The following is a 19208-nucleotide window of genomic DNA, read 5'->3' as shown; positions in this document are numbered from 1 at the left end:
ATTACCGCTGTTCTGTTCTCTTGCTCCTTAATGCTGATAATGGCAGCTTTAACTGTCAGTGTCTCTTGGCATGGCCTGACCGGATGATCTCGGGGTGCAGGTTTTCATATGTAAATGTAACAAATAAGCAGCAAAGCCTATTAAGGCAACAGGAATAAGGGCGAGCTAAAAAGTAACAAGGACCTACACATACACAAACACACACACATACAAATACAAGGCATAACCCTTCCATGAGGCCTTTTCTCTGCTCATTCCTAAATTGAGTGAGTGGAAAATAGCAAGGGCATTTTAAGAAAAATAATAAAAAAGAAAGTGTTAGTAGCATATTTCACATTTTTCAAATTTTTAAGTGAACTCAATTGAAATTGGACAACAAACATGCATCAAAATATGGCCTTTATCAAATATTGTTGCTTTTTATATTCATTAAATGTGAATGTAGCAGCACTTAACAGCCATGGAGTTACGTAAGCCGTGCAGGCAACTTTAAATGAGGCTAATCGATTCCTTCAAAGCAGCAGCAGTCCGTAAAAATATAAAGAACCTTGAAAAATCCCATGTCCAAAGTTTCATCAGGAAATGGCATTTAAGCGTGACTGTGGAAGTCAAGCAAAGATCTGGAGGACCAAGATAAAAATGCTTGTTTGCAGGAGAGAAAAGCAAAAAAAAGTATCAGTACACAACAGTAGTGTGGTCTCCCTGACACAGAAGTGGTGGTGTTGATGCTCAAATACGATGCGTCGCCAGAAGGAGCCCATACATGTGACCTTATCAAAGCAGCACGCGGATAAGCCCGCTGCCCTTCTGAGAAAAGATAAAGTTAAAATTCAGTTTACTGGTCACAATCACCACGAGTAAGACTAAAGGACAAAAAGAGCAGAATTTCATGAAAAGATTACCTTGCCAGCTTTTCAGCATAGTGATGGAAAATAGAAAGAAATTACTTTGAGGTTGTGCAGAAACTAAAGAGAGAGGGAGAAGAATGGACTGCGCTGACTAACAGCCAATTCTTTATGCAGATGTCACTCAAACGTATGCTGTCTCTGTCCCCTCATTTGAACATGAAGCAAGTCTTTATGGTTAGGGCCATTTATGCAGCACATGTAAGACATCCTAAATGTACTGCAGATAGTGTAGCTTAGAAAGTGTTTTGGTGGATTTAAATTCAGTAAATCTGTATTCTGACTTTGCTGTACTCATATTCTACAGCTAGCACATCAGTATAAGTTTCTCTCATCTTGTCTCTTTTTTTAAAGCTGTCACTCTCTGCCTCTCTCCTTAAATGTCTTTGCTCGAATTGCATTTGTCTTGTAGTATTTTACCACTGCTGTATGAGTTATGATATTCAAATGAATGACATCAGAAAACACTGACAAGCTGATTTCACTATTTATGTAACTTGTTGTGCAGCTTGAAGAAATAGATACAAAACACATTCAGGGAAATAGCTTGATGCAAATAAAACAGAACACTACTTAATATTTAATATGGAGTATTGCCATAGTTTACATAACATATCTTTGCTCACTGTGTAAAACCTTAGGTAGGTTTTTTTACTTGCTGTAAGTTTGCCTTTCCCCAAAGTTGATGCCAGTTTGTGAATTGATAATACATGAGTGTGTTGGTACATCTCTAGTGTAAAAACGAATGGAGCAAAAATTGAAGTTAAATAAGGGTTGAAGTGAAGTTATGTGTTAATTTCCATTTAAATGAACAGAGTCTAGTAGTTGGTAATGGTTTGGATTTTTACAACACTGTGGCTGTGTCTCACACACATCACACATACACAGATGTACATGCACACACACACACACACACACACACACACACGCACGCACGCACGCACGCACGCACGCACACGCACTAGCGCACACGTCTTCTTCTGTGTAGTCAATTTAATAAATATTTTCAGGGTTTTGTGTTTTATTCTTTCCTGTCTAATTTCTTTTAGTGTAACCGTCTCTGCTGCTGCAACCTGCTGAATACTTTTATTGTTAAGGAGACTCATTAGTTTTTACTGTCGCTACAAAAAGCCTCATTCTAGACCTTTTATTGTGCTGTATTATTTTAATTAAAGAATTTTTTCCCTTTCTGTAAAGCTTGTCAGGTTGGCATCTCTATAACAAAGAGAGCTTGTTTTCCCCTAACCTTCACCTGAATAAGCCTGGCATTTTAAATTCCTGCTCTGAATCCTTCAATACGCAGGACAGCAGAGCATCTTTGCCACCCAAGGGTACATTCATTGCATATCTAAAAAGCCAAAGCAGTGATGAAGAAAAAGGTAGAGTGCATTTCTTCGGATCTTTAAAGGTATCACAGCAATATATTCAATTGAAGTTCACTGAATTTACAGTGCTGAGCAAAGGTCTTGAGCAAGCCCTCATTTCAAAGGAACAAACGGCAGGCCTAAACAACGATCTGTAGCATATGAACAGCATTTGAAAGTGTTGTCCTTAAGAAACAGAAGAGAATACAGCAAAGACCTGACACAGGACCTGGCTGTTCAGCTGATCCATGTACTGTTTGTTGAAGCCACATCAGAAAGGGTCTCAGTGGAAGGGAAGTCAAGAAGTCAGTACTTAAGGAAGAGAAACAGAAAAAGCAGAGGTGTGCCAAATTACACAAGAACTGGACTGAAAATCAGTGGCAACAGGTCTGATGGAGTGGTGAATCCAAAGTTTTGTTTCATTTTTGGGTGCATTTTTGCTTTTATTGGATTTTGTAAAGATTGATGAATTATGAACATGTAAAAGTGATCATAATGATCTCATGGCCAGTGCAATAAAAGCATAACTGTATAGAAAAGCACTAAGTATAATACTATCAGTCATGGATTAGCCCCCTCAGAGCCTGGACCTCAACATTATTAAAGTAGAATGGGATCATCTAAAGCAGCGGTCCCCAACCTTTTTTGCGCCACGGACCAGTTTATGCCCGACAATATTTTCACGGACCGGCCTTTAAGGTGTCGCGGATAAATGCAACAAAATAAAACTAGTACCGGTACCGAAAAAAAGAAGATTTATTCATAACACACATGAAAAGACCCAGGAAAACCGAGTTAACGTTAAAAACGTTAACAAAATAACGCTGAAAACCGATAAAAACCCTGAAAACCATACATTTCACACCTGAGCCTCAACTCTCGCGGCCCGGTACCAAACGACTCACGGACCGGTACTGGTCCGAGGCCCGGGGGTTGGGGACTGCTGATCTAAAGGCAGCTGACATCCAAAGAAGAGCTTTGAATGTCCTTCAAGAAGCCTGGAGAACTGTTCCTGAAGACTACTTAAAGACATTGCATAAAAGTGAGAGTTCGCACTGTGTGAAAAAATAAAGGTGTTCATACTGAAGGTTGTTGACTTTTAAGTCAAGATCTCATTTTCCTTACAAAACATTAAGAAAGGAGTGGCAGAAAACACAGTACTGTGTGTAGTCTGGCACACCAAATTTGGTATTTGATCCATCATTGTGCTTTGCTGAAAAATAGAAACTCTATCATTTCTTTTTTTTTTTTGCCTGATGAGCTTTTAATCTCCATGGGAATGTCTCTGATCATAGTAGATTGGATAGTCATGTATAATTCCTAGAAACTGATTCACAGTGTTCACAATGTTTCAGTGTTTCTGGATTTCTGAATAAGTGTAGTTATAAGGGTAACATTTTTAGTTTTGAGTGACGGGTGAACAGCTTAAGCACGAACTATGAAATCTAGTAAGATATTCTTGTCTCCCTTATATTTATTAGAATTATAATTTTTTGTTATTCTTTTTTATTCCATCATCAGGTCAAATACGTATAATAAAAGTACATAACCCCCAGTTGTAGCTGTTCCCTAGAATGAATACGTCTTACCTGTTTAACATACTATTCATGAATTTAAGAAAAACTGCATATTGTTTCGATCTGAACTGCCACTCCAGGTGCGGCTTCACAGTATTGTTTGCGTGGCTCTGAGCTTGTCTTGTGTAATGATTAAGCTCAAGACTGTGATCTTTTCTTGACCGCAACCTGGATAGCCTCCAAACAGAGAACACTTGTGCATGGAGATTATTTTTGGATGACAGGGTTAGTTTGATGGCTACAGCACATAGTAGCTCTCTGTCCATGAGGGCATTGGAGTGGAATTGCGTGCGTGCTTATGTGTCGAGAGTTTTCACTTGTGGACATACTGACTCACCGTGTGCTGTCTCATCTGCTATGCTCGATTAAGTCAGTTCTCATCTCACAGGCTGTAACCTCTGCTTCTAAAATGTCGACATCCTGCCCTGACAGTCATTGTGCTTTCTGTAAGGACAGCTCTGTTCTTCTACTTAGTGCCTCTTTTTGGTTTAGTTTTTTCTTTCTCTGTGTTAGGTGATATGGCAGTGACTGTATTTTGATAGTATTAACTATTTTCCATGGTATCACCTGCTGTGTTATGCAAATTACAATACAGCAGAAGCGATATGTTTCTGGTGTTTATTAAGTGCAACATTTTTGTAACGCTTTAAAATAAAGCCCACGACTAAGGGTGCAATTCTTATTCTTATATTTTATTTTGAAATTACAGTGTAATTATATTTACATACAAATTCTTTAAGGAATACACACTACAGTTAGGGGGTAAGAAATCAGGTTTTTTACAAAAAAAGATTATACTGTTAGTAATTTTAAGTACTGATAAGTAACTACGGTATCTGATCTTATAATGATGGAGCCAAGTCTAACAATTTTTTTTCTTTCACACTTACTGCTCAAACATGACTTTGAAAAGAAGTTCACAGGAAAGGAGTGTCCCTTTTCCTGTGAAATAACTAAAGTTACACATTACTTAAAATGACCTACTTACCCACCTACCAGACTACTTAAATTACAGTATGTCCAGTCTCAATCTAGTGTGCCTACCTTTATGTGTTGATTAGTAAAAATAATTACATTGTAATTGATTTTTTTTAACATGTTCAAAATAAAGATTCAATTCAATTCAATTCAATTCTGAATTGGGCAGTAATGTGTAATCCGATTACTTTTTCAGGTAACGAATATAGGGATTATTATTGCAAAACAATTATTAGATTACTGTTACTTTCCCGTAAGCACGATGCGTTACTGCACTTTCTACTACACTCTGCGTGAGAAGAAATCTTTCTACAGCGAAAACATAAACTTAAAATCTGAGCAAGCACTGAGCACGCTGCTCAGATAATCAGTAATTAGTAACTAATTACTATTTTCAAGTAATTTGACCGACACTGATTGTAATTTTAAATAAAATATTTTGAAATTCTATTACACAGGAACAGTGTTGGTCAAGTTACTTGAAAAAAGTAATCAGTAACTAATTACTGATTACTTCCCAAAAAAGTAATCCCATTACACAACCTGATTACTTATTTTCAAAAGTAATTAGTTACTTTTTAAAACATGATTTATCCCCTAAATAGGTAATAAAGCGAGAGATCTTTCAGCCCAATTCTACTTTTTCTGCATAATCCATCAAATAAAATGTAATCAAATGGAACAGTCCCTTTTTAAAACTTGTTTTATTAGTTTTAATCTTTTAACTTTATGCATCAAGCAAACATTAAATTATATGCAACATTCTCTGATTGGAAGAAATTTGTTTGTATTAGTATTTTAAAGTGTTACCAAAAGCTTTTAAGCAAGATATTTGCCAAAACACTACTGGACATCTTTAAATGGATTTAGTTTGGGCTCTTATAATAAACCACTTTTTCTCACCCCAATGTGTGAAAAAGGTTCATGGTAATATTACTACAACTGCTGCAGGAGGGAAATAGTTGAGTATAGAGGTGAAAAACATAATTTTAATCATCACAGCATTCATAGTTATGTTTATGTTCATACAGCCACTCCACATATGATGTTTTTGTATGTAACTACATAATAATAACAAAAGTAGAAACTTGTTATGGTGACTAGATGTAACGTTATGTAGAAAGAAAAAATGACATTGAACGTGATGCATGCCTACTGTTAGAGTCTTTATTAATTCTATGTTAAAAGACCTGTTTTGTATCATGCTTTAAGCCCTACAGCTTTAAAGACATTAACTCAAGTCTCGCTTGTTCATCTTAATAAATTCTGTTTATTGGCACTTACTATAATCTACCAATGGTTTTACAGTCCTTTGCTGCAGGCCGTCTCTGCTGTCATCAGCTTCCCAGAAAAGCCTTATAGTGAGGGGACAGCTTCTTTCCACTGTTTTTAGAAGGCGCTGTGGGTGAAAATGGGTTGACAATGTCATATATGTTGTGCCTCTTGTCTTAAACTGCATCCACACAAATTTTACTAATCACAGAAAGGAAGTACACTGTTATGACTCCTGTAGAAGCAGTACACCTGCCTCTTTGAAATCAGATTGTGTTAAGAGTTAAGATGCTCAAAGAGAAAAATGACATTCAGTTATTTCTTGATTTTTTCTTTTTTTCTGGTGGATGTTTTTGATAGATAGGGTGTGTACTTTTTTGTCTATTCTGTCCTACTTGCAATCTGGAGTCAGTTTTAGCATGCAGTGTTGAAAGATGTCTCAGTTCCTTAAATTCATTTGGAGGAGACAGGAGTGAGGAGGCTTGCTGGAGAAGTAATAGAGGATGTGCAGATGTATCCTTTGAGGAAGTGTTTTTGCCTGTGATGCATGAAAGAGGGGTGATGCACAGCTTGAATATACAATGCCAGGAGGAGGACTCTAGAAATAAAAACATCTTTGCATTTATAGGACATTTTATTATTTAAGACACTTTCTGCCCTTCACAGTCTATGTGTGTGATTAAAGATCAGGTATATCTTGTCATATTTTGTTAAAAGTAGCCCTAAATACACTCACCAGTCACTTTATTAGGTACACCTTTCTAGTACTGGGTTGGATCCCTTTTTCCTTAAGAACTTTCTAAATTCTCTGTGGCATAGATTCAACGAGTTGCTGGAAACATTCCTCTGAGATTTTGCTCCATATCGACTTGATAGCATCACTCATCTGCTGCACATCTATCATGTGAATCTCCCATATTGGCACATCCCAGGTTCGAAAAGAGATGCTCTTTTGCATACGCTGGTTGTAAATAGTGGTTAATTGAGTTACTTTTTCCTTCCTATCAACGTGAAGCAGTCTGGCCATTCTCCTCTGACCTCTAAAATCAAAAAGATATTTTGAACTGCTCACTTTTTTCTCTCTTTTTTTCGTTCTCTGTAAACCCTAGAGATGGCTGTGTGAGAAAATTCCAGTCAATCAGAAGCTTGTGAAATATTCACACCAATCTACAGTATCTGGCACCAACAGCCATACTACATCAGAATCACTTAAATCCCCTTTCCTCATCATTCTGTTGTGCAGTTTGAACTTCAGCATGTGGTCTTGATCATATTCACATATTAAATTGCTGCCATGTGATTGGCTGATTAGATATCTCCATTAAGAAACATTTGAACCATATGTATCTATCAAAGTGGCCATGACAGTCCATATGTTGTCATGAACACTGTTCGTGTTCAATGCCATCTGATATGATAAAATACTGCAGCAGCTGGCTACAACAAACAGAGGACAGATTGTCCTCTTGACACAATGTGACAGAGTGTGGCACAATGTGACACCATGTGCTTGTGTCACATTTTATATTGAACTGACATCAACTTTAAATGTTAGCTTTGTTGCAAGGATGTCTCATTTTTGTTAAATGGCTGTTTCTCGACCACTCTCTCTCCAACACAAGAGATGGAGGCAAGGACATTGAGGATGTACAAAGTGGGAAAAGAGGAGACTGAATATCTATATAAAGAAACAGGAACTTAAATCTTTGCAACCTATGTTCTGTTAACATAATTGTATATACATTTGTTAAAGATGGATCTGGCTTCTGGGTTTGAAAAGCTAAGCCTTGCATTGAAGTCTTTGGCACCCTTACCCTACAACCTCATTCACTTGTTTCAAGTCTTGGTGGATTTCCAACACAAAGTTCATTTGGCTGTCCCCATCTTCACTCACTTCAGTGATGTTTGGGCCAGCTCGTTCAGTGCTCGGTCTTGGGTCACGGTTCCTCACTGCACTTAGAGCTCAATGTTTAGTAGTGTTTCAAAATCCCCGCCAGTCAATCACTAACCCTGGCATCCACCCTCATCACCTCCTGAAAGGCAATTTATTACACCTGTAGCCCTTTCAATCCCACTCCTTTCACATCTTAGTAACCTGATTATTGGGTGGGTGGTATCATGACAAACAGGTGTCAACAACAGCTTTAACCTCCTAAGACCCGAACTCTTCCACGGCATGCATTTTTAATTTCTCTTTGATATTTGGGCATATTGGAGCCCGATGAATGTAAAAACAAAGAATGACCAGATTTTATTTATTTATTTTTTTTTACCTTATTTTGTTTTTAAGAAAAATAAGAGCCACATATGAGGATATTGGTTTAAAATTTTGATAGAACAGTAGCAGTATAATGTCCTTGTAAGTGGATATCAAGCCCATGTAGAGCAAAATTGAGTATTTTAGTCTAAATAACCGAAAATGTGATGTCCACATATGTGGATGCCAGGTCCTAGGAGGTTAAAGCAACCAAATATAAACAGTGAAAAGGCTCATAGGCTTTATAATGGGACCTTACCAACCAGATGGCTATTATATATATATATATATTTATAACTTCTTATACTGTGTATATTCTATGTAATATATTATCTTTACTAAACTCATTTCATTCATTTGATCTGTGTCAAATAGGACAAATATATTGTTCAGGGACTTTAAAAAAGGAAAACACTTGCATCTGTGTTTTATTTATGAGCTATGTTTTTTTTTTTACTAGAAACAACAAAGTGACATTTACCAAATGTAAAACCAATGAAACCTCACTATTCCTTAGTTATTACACTGATTACATATAATTAGATCGTTCTTTACTGAAATGTTTTCTGGAAAATGACCCATACTTTATTACATAATTCTATGTTATTTTTCTATAACCTCTGACTCCCAGCTGTCAGTGTTCAGACTGTCTTTCTTTGGTCTTATTTTTTTTCTTGCTCATCTGGATTTTTTGCATATCTCTTTGGTTGAGCTTTTATCAACATTGCCAAATACAGCAGGCGAAGTTTGGTACTTTGGGGCTACTTCATGACCGATTTTATATGAGTCCTGTTCAGACCAGGAAGATATTTCTCACAGTGTTTTCACTTTGTTCTTCCACTGCGGCCACTAGCACGAAACCATGCCAAGTTTAGTGTGGGAACGACAAACATCTCTTGCACCCCAGCTACAGAAGTGCCAGTGGCGTTATCACACAATGAGGCACCCTCATTTTAGCTTCAGACTGTGCTTTTATGAGGAGGATTAATTAAAAATAGCACAAAGGAGATGTTAGCAGTGGCCATGTCAACATGGTTAGCAAACCTCCTAAAGTTGTGGAAACGTACAGGAAAGAAGAGAGAGAGAAAAACCTGTAGACAGAAAGTGTGAGCAAGAAGGAGAAAAAGTGACAGGTCATAGCGGACGATGACAGCCGTACACACAAAGTTTTGGCGACTTTGACTTGATGCTAAAAACTGAAGTGAGAAAAAGTCACAAGTTGCAGCCAGAAATTGCACAAACACACACTCACAAATGCTATCAGACCCTAGAGGCTGTTTAATCTTTACCAGGTATTATACTTGCAAAGTTTAACAAACAAACAAAAAAAGGTCAGTGTGGTATTTCATTATGACGATTTCAACAGACTGATGAGATCCTTAAAACAAACTTTAGATGTCTGTCAAAGTTATATATCAGATACAAAGCAGTTAAAAATATGAAAATATACTTATCAGTTTTTCTGAGCGCTAAATGAAAAAGCTGATACTGTTCTCACATCTGTGACACATCGATCCACACCCAGGAAATTCTTAACTTACTGCCTGACGTCTTATATTCAGTGGTAGACCATTTTTTTTTTGGCATAATAAGAGGTGTGAAGGTACAAGCATTTGCATATGCGCTGAGCATCCAATTCCTCGGATTAATATCTCATTATGGGAGCTACTGATAGACGGTGAGAACTACAGATTAAAACTAATAAAAATGAAAAATAGCTCAAAATGTTGAATAGTGAGTTTTGTAAGGCTGTATGGCAGTCAGCAGTTATGGTACAAGTCTGTTTAACAACTGCAGCAAGACTGCTGCCAAAAGTGGTCCATCATATAATGCTAAGCTATGCTTTAAAATATAGCAAGTTGCTGAACTGTTCCTTAATATAAAATATAATACCTGAGGGTGATCTGTCAGCTTTTTATAATATTCTTTCTCTTATTTTCCATAGGTCAGCTCAAGCTTTCAGTCATCCCACAGAATGAAGTGCTTGTTGTCAGTGGTGAGTCCTGTTATAGGTCGTTCATGTTCCCTTTGTTTATTTCTGTGAAAGCAGAACCTCAATGTGAAAATAAATAAATAAACTTTGTCAAGAAAACAGAATAGCAGAATGCTCAATCAGTGCCCTGGTTTCAACATTTCATTTTTATTGTTTTCATTTTGCTATAGAGCTGTAAAACAATGCATTCCTGCTTGGGAATGGTCAAATATTGATAAAATGATATTGAAAATATTGAAAGGCAACCTTAGTCTGATAGCAGAACAATCTATTTAAATTGTTTCTTAATATAAAACATAATTCAATTTTCAATTCAATTCAATTTTATTTATATATAGCGCCAAATCACAACAAAAGTCACCTCAATGCGCCTTATAGGTACAGAGAAAAACCCAACAATCATATGACCCCCTATGAGCGAGCACTTTGGCGACAGTGGGAAGGAAAAACTCCCTTTTAACAGGAAGAAACCTCCGGCAGAACCAGGCTCAGGGAGGGGCGGGGCCATCTGCTGCGACCGGATAATCATTATGCACGATCTGTCAACATGCACATGGACATGAATGGTCATGGTTTTTGTGACAGTCAACACGACTTTATAAATATTTCAACAGGAAATACCGCATAGCTTTTAATGTGTAAATTTATTAAACTTATTTTAAATTGCAAATGTTAATAATAATATAATTATAAAGTCTATGACATGCATGAGTTGAGCTTGGGTCTCTGATGTGAGTAGCTAAATGACTCTTTGTAGCTGTCCAAATGTGTATTTTTGCACCCTTTAAAAGTGGGAAGTGATAATGAGATGGACAAAAAATTGTGTTCAAGGACACCGAAATAGTATTTGTGTTAGTAGATCAGAGATAGTGGCTGTTTCAGGAGCTGTGACACTGCCTTGAATTTGCATCACATAAATGTTAAATGGCACCGTGCACCACTCAAATTACGATGGGCGACAGTCTGTGCCTGGGTTGGTGGGTACATTAATCCACAGAAGGGATGTTGTTTATTTTGGAGTCATACCAACCAAACCGCAAGCAGCCTTCCAGACATATTTTGCATCCCTGTTATGTCTCTATGTCATCTATATTTGGTCATGCAGTATAGGATTGAGACTTGATATGATCTTTTGGTTTTGCAGTGCACGAATAAAGTGTTGCTTAAGAAGAGTTGAAGGTCACCAAAAAAATGTTACTACATGCACCCAGATGCAGGCCACTTTAGATTTATTAGATTTATACTAAATATATTTAGTGTTTTATAGATTTGTCTTATTTTTATTATTATTATATTACTTAACCAGTTTTAGATCGGAGCACCAGGACCGCCAGCTCTGACTGGTACCTGATCCACAGACCACTGAACAATATAGACCCCATGGGTTAAGGTTCAGCCACCAACTGTACTACCCAGCCTGACTCCAGAGTCGGACCCAAACCATGCCCCAGGCGTGGTACGCTGGACCTGTGATTTATTATCTTGCATAGAGGTTGCCTGAATCACTTTTTGTCTGGCCCCTCACCCAGGATTTGCATGGGTGAGGCAGATTACTCCTGACAACTTAGTTCCCAGGATCACTGGAGCGCACAAACACCTCAACCTTGATAAGGTGGCGATTCGAGATCTGTTGTGATGAAGAGAGAGTTGAGCGGAATTTACCGTCAGTCTATATTCCTACCCTTACCCATGGTCACAAGCTGTGGGTAGTGACCGAAAGAATAAGGTTGTGGATACAAGCAGCAGAAATACGATTCCTTCGAAGGCTTGCTGGGCTCTCCTTTAGAGATAGGGTTCCTCACTCTATCTCTAAGGTGAGGAGCTTGGTCATTCGAGAGGGAGCTTTAATGTTGCTCCTCAACATTAAAAGGAGCTGGTTGGGGTGTTTCGGGCATCTGACTGTGCCCCTTGGACGGCTCCCAGGTAATATATTCTGGGCATGTCCTACCAGGAGAAAGCCCCAGGGCAGACCCAGGACCTTGATGAGCTGGAAGAGGTGACCAGGATGAGGGAAGTCTGGGCTTCTCTGCTCAAGCTGCTGCCTCTGCAACCTGAACCTGTGCAAGGTTTAGAAAATGGATGGAAAGATGTACTGTCTTAAATTTTTAAGTCATTGACTCATAATGTTTACTTTAGTACAAGTCATTGTTCTTATCAACAAAATACCCATTCATTTACAACACAATGGCTGCTCATTTAACATTTCTTTGTTGGAAGTTTTAACCTGTTCTTCACACGCCATGATATGATATTACTTGATATGACTAGTAATATAACTAGCAAAAAGTGTACACTTTTAGATTATATGATGACTGCAGGTAAATCCTGAGTTTGAGCCACAGAGAAGCTACTTTTTTTAGCCAGGCAAACACACAAGAATGAATTCTGATTTAGTGTTGTACCACGACAATAAAATGCCTTTACTGGAAATGGTAAGGTCTGAGAACAGTTCATTAAAGTCTGATTTACTCACAGGAATTGCAGCTGTTTCTAGAAAGCATGCTGATTTCCTTTTTCAGTTCTCAGCCACTGGAAATACTTTATGGTTTCCTGCAAATCATTTTCACAGCTTGTTATTTCACACGTCAGACAGCCTCTTATTCGTTTTTCACATGCTCCAATGAGAAGCAAAAACTCGGGGGTGAGTTAATAGGAATCCGACAAGCTAAACATGGCAGCCCTTTGTTATTTAGAAAGAAAAAAAGAGCTTGCCTGGTACATATGCTTTTATATTTTCTACCCTGTGGTGCAGAAGTACACGCACACACGTGCTAAATGTGAACAAACCTTTTTTTTGTACATTTTTGGAACATGAACAGAGCATTGATGTTCTTTATTAATGTGACCAGAAAGTCATTAAAATGTATTATGTGGTATTTGTACTTATTCACAGTTTTGGAGGCGAGAGACGTGCTGAATGAGAGCCAGGAGCCATGTGACTCTTATGTTAAGGTATGTGCTACAGAACAGAATGATGAAAAAAGCCATTGTGGAAACTCTAAGACAGTAGTTAGTACTGTTTTTTTCCTCTTCTCCTCAGGTTGGCTTGTTTCCAGATTCTGATCCCTTAGAAAGACAGAAGACTCAGATGGTCCCCCGCTGTAGGAACCCCATCTTCTTACGAACCTTTTACTTGTAAGACTTTATCCAGTTGCTCATCTTGCATCATTTGCATTAATGTGATAGGCTGCAGTCTCTGTTGATGTTGCCCTGACAGTGACTAGGGCTGTGCCATATCATACTGTTTGTATTAATACTGTTATAAACATTCATGCCGGTATTAAGTGTCATACTGTAATCGAAATATTTACAAAAAATGTAGCATATGTTATTGTTGTTTCATGTTATTGGTGTTTCATGTTATTGGTGTTTCATGTCATTGTGCGCAAATTTACAAGTAATGCATTTCACTGAGACATATACTATATGCAGTGTTGGGTAAGTTACTTTAAATTAGTAACTCAGTTACATTACTAGTTCTATCAAACGTAACTCAGTTACTTCAAGTTACTCGTTACTTTCAGAGTAACTAGTTACTAGGGAAAGTAACTTTGGTTTTACTCAGAATTCTCTTGTTAATGTGTTGCTTCCATAACTGGATACCCAGCAAGATTGCCAGTATTCTAGCTTGCTTACTTGCCACAAGTGCACTGTGCCACCTACCAATAGAAAGGAAAAAATAATGTGCACATTTCCACGAGAGAAATCCCACACCTGATTCTATCCTAGCCTGCTTTTTACATCCAACACAAAAACTGCAGTCGTGGTGCTTTCGATTGTACTCAGAACTCGGAAATTCGACCTTCTGAATGGGAAGATGTAGATAACACCAGACTGCAGCTGAGCTGCATACAGAGCTGGACTGGGACAAAAAAATCGTCCCGGGCATTTTGACTAGCCCACCATTATAGGAAAAATCATAAAGCCTTTGAATGAAAATAAACGCTGTTGTGACAGTGATGTACACTGTTTTGATGGTATATATGCATCAATCTATCAATTGTTTGTTGTAAGACTCAGATAATTATTTTTTTAAAAGTGAGACATTTTAAATGAGAATAAGAAAGTACACTGAACAAAAATATAAACGCAACACTTTTGTTTTTGCTCCCATTCCCCATGGGATGGACGTAAAGACCTAAAATTCATTCCAGATACACAATATAACCATCCCTCCCAAACAGTGGTCACAAATCAGTCCAAATGTGTGGTAGTGGGCACATCTGCTATATTGAGATAATCCATCCCACCTCACAGGTGTGCCACATCAGGATGCTGATCTGACATCATGAGTAGTGCACAGGTGTACCTCAGACTGCCCACAACAAAAGGCCACCCTGGAATGTGCAGTTTTGACTCACAGCAAAATGCCACAGATGCCACAAGCAATGAGGGAGCGTGCAATTGGCATGCTGACAGCAGGAATGTCAACCAGATCTGTTGCCCGTGCATTGAATGTTCATTTCTCAACCATAAGCCGTCTCCACAGGCGTTTCAGAGAACATGGCAGCACATCCAACCGGCCTCACAACCGCAGACCTCGTGTAACCACACCAGCCCAGGACCTCCACATCCAGCAGGTTCACCTCCAAGATCGTCTGAGACCAGCCACTCAGACAGCTGCTGGAACAATTGGTTTGCACAACCAAACAATTTCTGCACAGACTGTCAGAAACCGTCTCAGGGACGCTCAACTGCATGCCCGTCGTCCTCATCGGGGTCTTGACCTGACTCCAGCTCGTCGCCGTAACAGACTTGTGTGGGCAAATGCTCACATTCGATGGCGTCTGGCACGTTGGAGAGGTGTGCGCTTCACGGATGAATCATGGTTCACATTGTTCAGGGCAGATGGCAGCTGAGAATGTCCCAGTTCTTGCATGGCCAGCATACTCACCGGACATGTCACCCATTGAGCATGTTCGGGATGTGCTTGACCGGCGTATACGACAGCGTGTACCAGTTCCCACGAATATCCAACAACCTCGCACAGCCATTGAAGTGGAGTGGACCAACATTCCACAGGCCACAATTGACAATCTGATAGACTCCATGCGACGATGTGTTGCACTGCATGAGGCAAATGGTGGTCACACCAGATACTGACCGGTTCTGGGTCCCCAGACCCCCAATAGTGCAAAAAACTGCACATTCCAGGGTGGCCTTTTGTTGTGGGCAGTCTGAGGTACACCTGTGCACTACTCATGATGTCAGATCAGCATCCTGATGTGGCACACCTGTGAGGTGGGATGGATTATCTCAATATAGCAGATGTGCCCACTACCACACATTTGGACTGATTTGTGACCACTGTTTGGGAGGGATGGTTATATTGTGTATCTGGAATGAATTTTAGGTCTCTACGTCCATCCCATGGGGAATGGGAGCAAAAACAAAAGTGTTGCGTTTATATTTTTGTTCAGTGTATTTCCTTGTGCCCCCCTTTTCCTTTTAATGCCCTACATGGACCCCAGGCAATACTTTGCTAGACCCGCCCCTGCACAGTTACCAGCTGTCAGGTACCTAAAAAAGGATCCTGGTGTTATTTGTCTCTCAGAAATAGTTCATAACTTCTCTTCAACTCATTCATGTTAACTAAAAGGTAAACTTGTTTCTCCATCACAGCTCTGATGATCCAGTAAGGACATCTCCTGGTTTCATCTTCATGTTTCCCTCTCACCAGATAACCAAACCATATCATGACCAGCAGCTTTACAGCTGTGGCTCCAGCAAACATCAGCTGATACTAGAAATTAATATTAAATAAATTCTAACAACAGCTGATCAAGCTTAAAAGTGCTGCTGTTGTTTAGCGCGACATCCGCTGGTTTCCTCTTTCTGGCGCAAAGTGGGCGATAAATAAACAAGAGAGAAAAGCCGATCAGCTGATCATTGATCAGTTTCATGATTGAAGTAGAATCAGGAGAGGGAGGGTGAGAGGATGAGAGAAGAAGAGGCAGCTGTGCAGCGTAAACACAGAATAACTCCAGCTTTGTGTCTTTTTCATTGTAGCTGAAGTCCGGGACAAACTGTTCCTTTTCACCTCAATAAGAAACGCGTAATATTTTCTCTGAATACGAGAAATTCTTTTTTTTACAGGACGGTTGGCAAATGGTAAATGGTAAATGGCCTGTATTTATATGGCGCTTTACTAGTCCCTAAGGACCCCAAAGCGCTTTACATATCCAGTCATCCACCCATTCACACACACATTCACACACTGGTGATGGCAAGCTACATTGTAGCCACAGCCACCCTGGGGCGCACTGACAGAGGCGAGGCTGCCGGACACTGGCGCCACCAGGCCCTCTGACCACCACCAGTAGGCAACGGGTGAAGTGTCTTGCCCAAGGACACAATGACCGAGACTGTCCAAGCCGGGGCTCGGACCGGCAACCTTCCGATTACAAGGCGAACCCCCAACTCTTGAGCCACGATCGCCCCCAACTCTAATAATTAACCTTATGAACAAAATAAAGTTCAACATCAGTAACATAGCACCCACCCAGCTGTATAGAAACTCCGTCATGCTAGCTAGCACGCAGTACGAAAAAGTCAGCATAACGAAAATAAACTCCACCTAAACTTGGTTCATATTTGACCCAGATGGACTGCAGGTTATAACTTCTTACCTGAAGTTCAGTTCACCTGACACTCTCGGACCAGCGGCCGCTTCGGGTCTCTCCTCTTGCCTCCCTTTTCCTTCATCCACCTGCTGGCCTCCATCACTTGCTAATGTTATTGAATCTGTGGAAGCTCCGTGATAGCCACCACACGAAGTAACGAGTAACGAGCCTATCTAAATCCCAGTAACGAGTAACGCGTTCCTGGTTTTGGCATAATAACTAGTTACCGTGCTCGTTACCACAATAATAACGTAGTTACTGTAACGCGTTACTTAATAACGCGTTAGTCCCAACACTGACTATATGTCAGGAGCTGGTATTTTTTGCGGTGTCACCATGGCAACAAAGACAAAAATCATTTAAAATATGTGACAGACGTTATATTTTTTGTAAAAGTTATTCAAGTAGTTTCTTGATGACTGCTCAGTCATCCTGGTAAGGAAATCCCCAAAAGCTGATTCTCTTATTTCCAAACGTTTCTCCCACTGAAAACACTAAATCCAGATGAACAGAATCAACTTTTTGGGATTAATCAAGTAGTGTTTAATGGATAAACCTAATTGCCTAATGACAACCCATTACTTTTTAAATATATATTTTAATGCATAACCCTAAGCAAACAGCATTTGTAATTACCAATGTATTTAAAAATGTTGGGACTGTTGGGACTTATGTTGCTGGTTTGAAAAGTCTGCACCACCCAGTTTTCAGAGGTGGACTTTCTCTTGCTTTTTATTAAGAGCACATGAGAAAAAAGGGAAACAAAATACTGTTTTGAAACTTGTGTTGAGCAACACGTCGAGATACATATGAGATATAATAAACTGTTGTAAGGCTGGGCTGCTTTACATATAAAATAATCAGATAATATAATGAGATAAAAACATAGGACAAGATGACAGAATTTAAGAACATAAGAAAACCTGAGAAATAAAAGGAAGAAACTTAGTATTGTGGATGTAAAAATCATGGTGAGTTGCTGGTCATTAAAAGGTGTTCCGAATGTACAGATCATGACAAACTGCTCGCCCCTACATGAACTTCTATTATAGGTTGAAAGTATTGGAATCAGTGAAATCGAGCAAAATTTGCAGTGTTGCGCAGCACTAATGCTTACTCTTTCGGATGCACAACAGCTAGACAACCCAAGACATGTCTGAGAGCCAAAGCAGTCAGCACCCCCGTGACCACAGCTAAAAAGGGACCTGTAACAAAGCGCAGTGCTTTGCAAAATATGCAAGGAAACTGTTGGCACTAGAGGTGGAAACCACGCGAGGCAAATTCACACCATTGTGCAGTGGAGATACACAAAGAAGAAATGCTAGCAGCTGGTGATGTGTGATCCAAAATTAAACAAATGACTCAGTGAAGCATCACTGGAGTGCTTGCTAGTTGCATGACATATGAAGAGCAAACGGTGGATGGAAATTACTACTCTTGTTACACTGTGGGAAAGAAGAGCATCAAGCAACTGGTTAAAAAAGTCAAACTTGGCAGGCAGAAAAATTTGTTTTATTATATGAAAATATTGTGCAGCTCATAACGAGTTGCAACGTGAACCTAATTTTCAGTGTTTCTTAAACAGAGACTTAAGCAGGTATTTTATAATTTCACAAAACAGCCTAGGCTACTTTTGTGCTTACATTTGACTTTGCTGTGTACCTACTTTTGCACTACAATGCTAAAGCTTCTGGCACCTTGTGGCAGTCGATTCACATTTTGAATTAGGCAGTCTATCATCAATGGCAGAACCTCATTGGGAAAGAAGAATGAAAAATGCCCTTTCATTTTTGTTGCACTAATAAATACTGCTGCCTGCCAGCTGCAATCGCTGGTAAAATGTACAGTTTTTTATCTTTATTGTCAGAAATATCACTAATGCGGAGTTTCTTGAAAAATTATTGTAATATAACGTCAAGGCTATATTGCCTAACAGCAACTGTATAGACATTTTCAGAATGCAGCTAGCAACACACACACTAATCAGGAGTGCATCTGAAGTCACAGTGGACCCCCCGATTTCTTTTTTTCAGTTCAATCCGCTCGCTCTCCTTTTCCCGTTTGTCTCTTTGCTGTGTTGAAGCAAGATCAGGCCCCAGGATAAGCGGCACATTTTTGGCTCAAGTTGAAATATTTAAAAGACTGATGTGTAAATTGTGTCTCAACATTACCTTTCCTACCATTTGTCTGCATAAACACACTGTCTCAATTTAGAAAGTACTTGACCTAGTTTCCTGTC

The 19208-nt window shown here is 39.2% G+C and overlaps 1 protein-coding gene across 1 annotated transcript in view; it reads left to right on the top strand.

Moving 5' to 3' along the window:
• Positions 1-19208, top strand: part of rgs3a (regulator of G protein signaling 3a) — a 156984-nt gene that overhangs the window by 6497 nt on the left and 131279 nt on the right. Inside the window, exons 2-4 of the mRNA XM_026173696.1 lie at positions 10299-10349; positions 13240-13298; positions 13387-13481. Of these exons, the coding sequence (XP_026029481.1) occupies positions 10299-10349; positions 13240-13298; positions 13387-13481 (205 nt within the window). The remainder of the gene's footprint in view (positions 1-10298; positions 10350-13239; positions 13299-13386; positions 13482-19208) is intronic.

Source organism: Astatotilapia calliptera, chromosome 7, assembly GCF_900246225.1.
Source record: "Astatotilapia calliptera chromosome 7, fAstCal1.2, whole genome shotgun sequence".
In the NCBI taxonomy this organism is placed as follows: domain Eukaryota; kingdom Metazoa; phylum Chordata; class Actinopteri; order Cichliformes; family Cichlidae; genus Astatotilapia; species Astatotilapia calliptera.
This window is presented reverse-complemented; position numbering and strand designations above follow the sequence as displayed.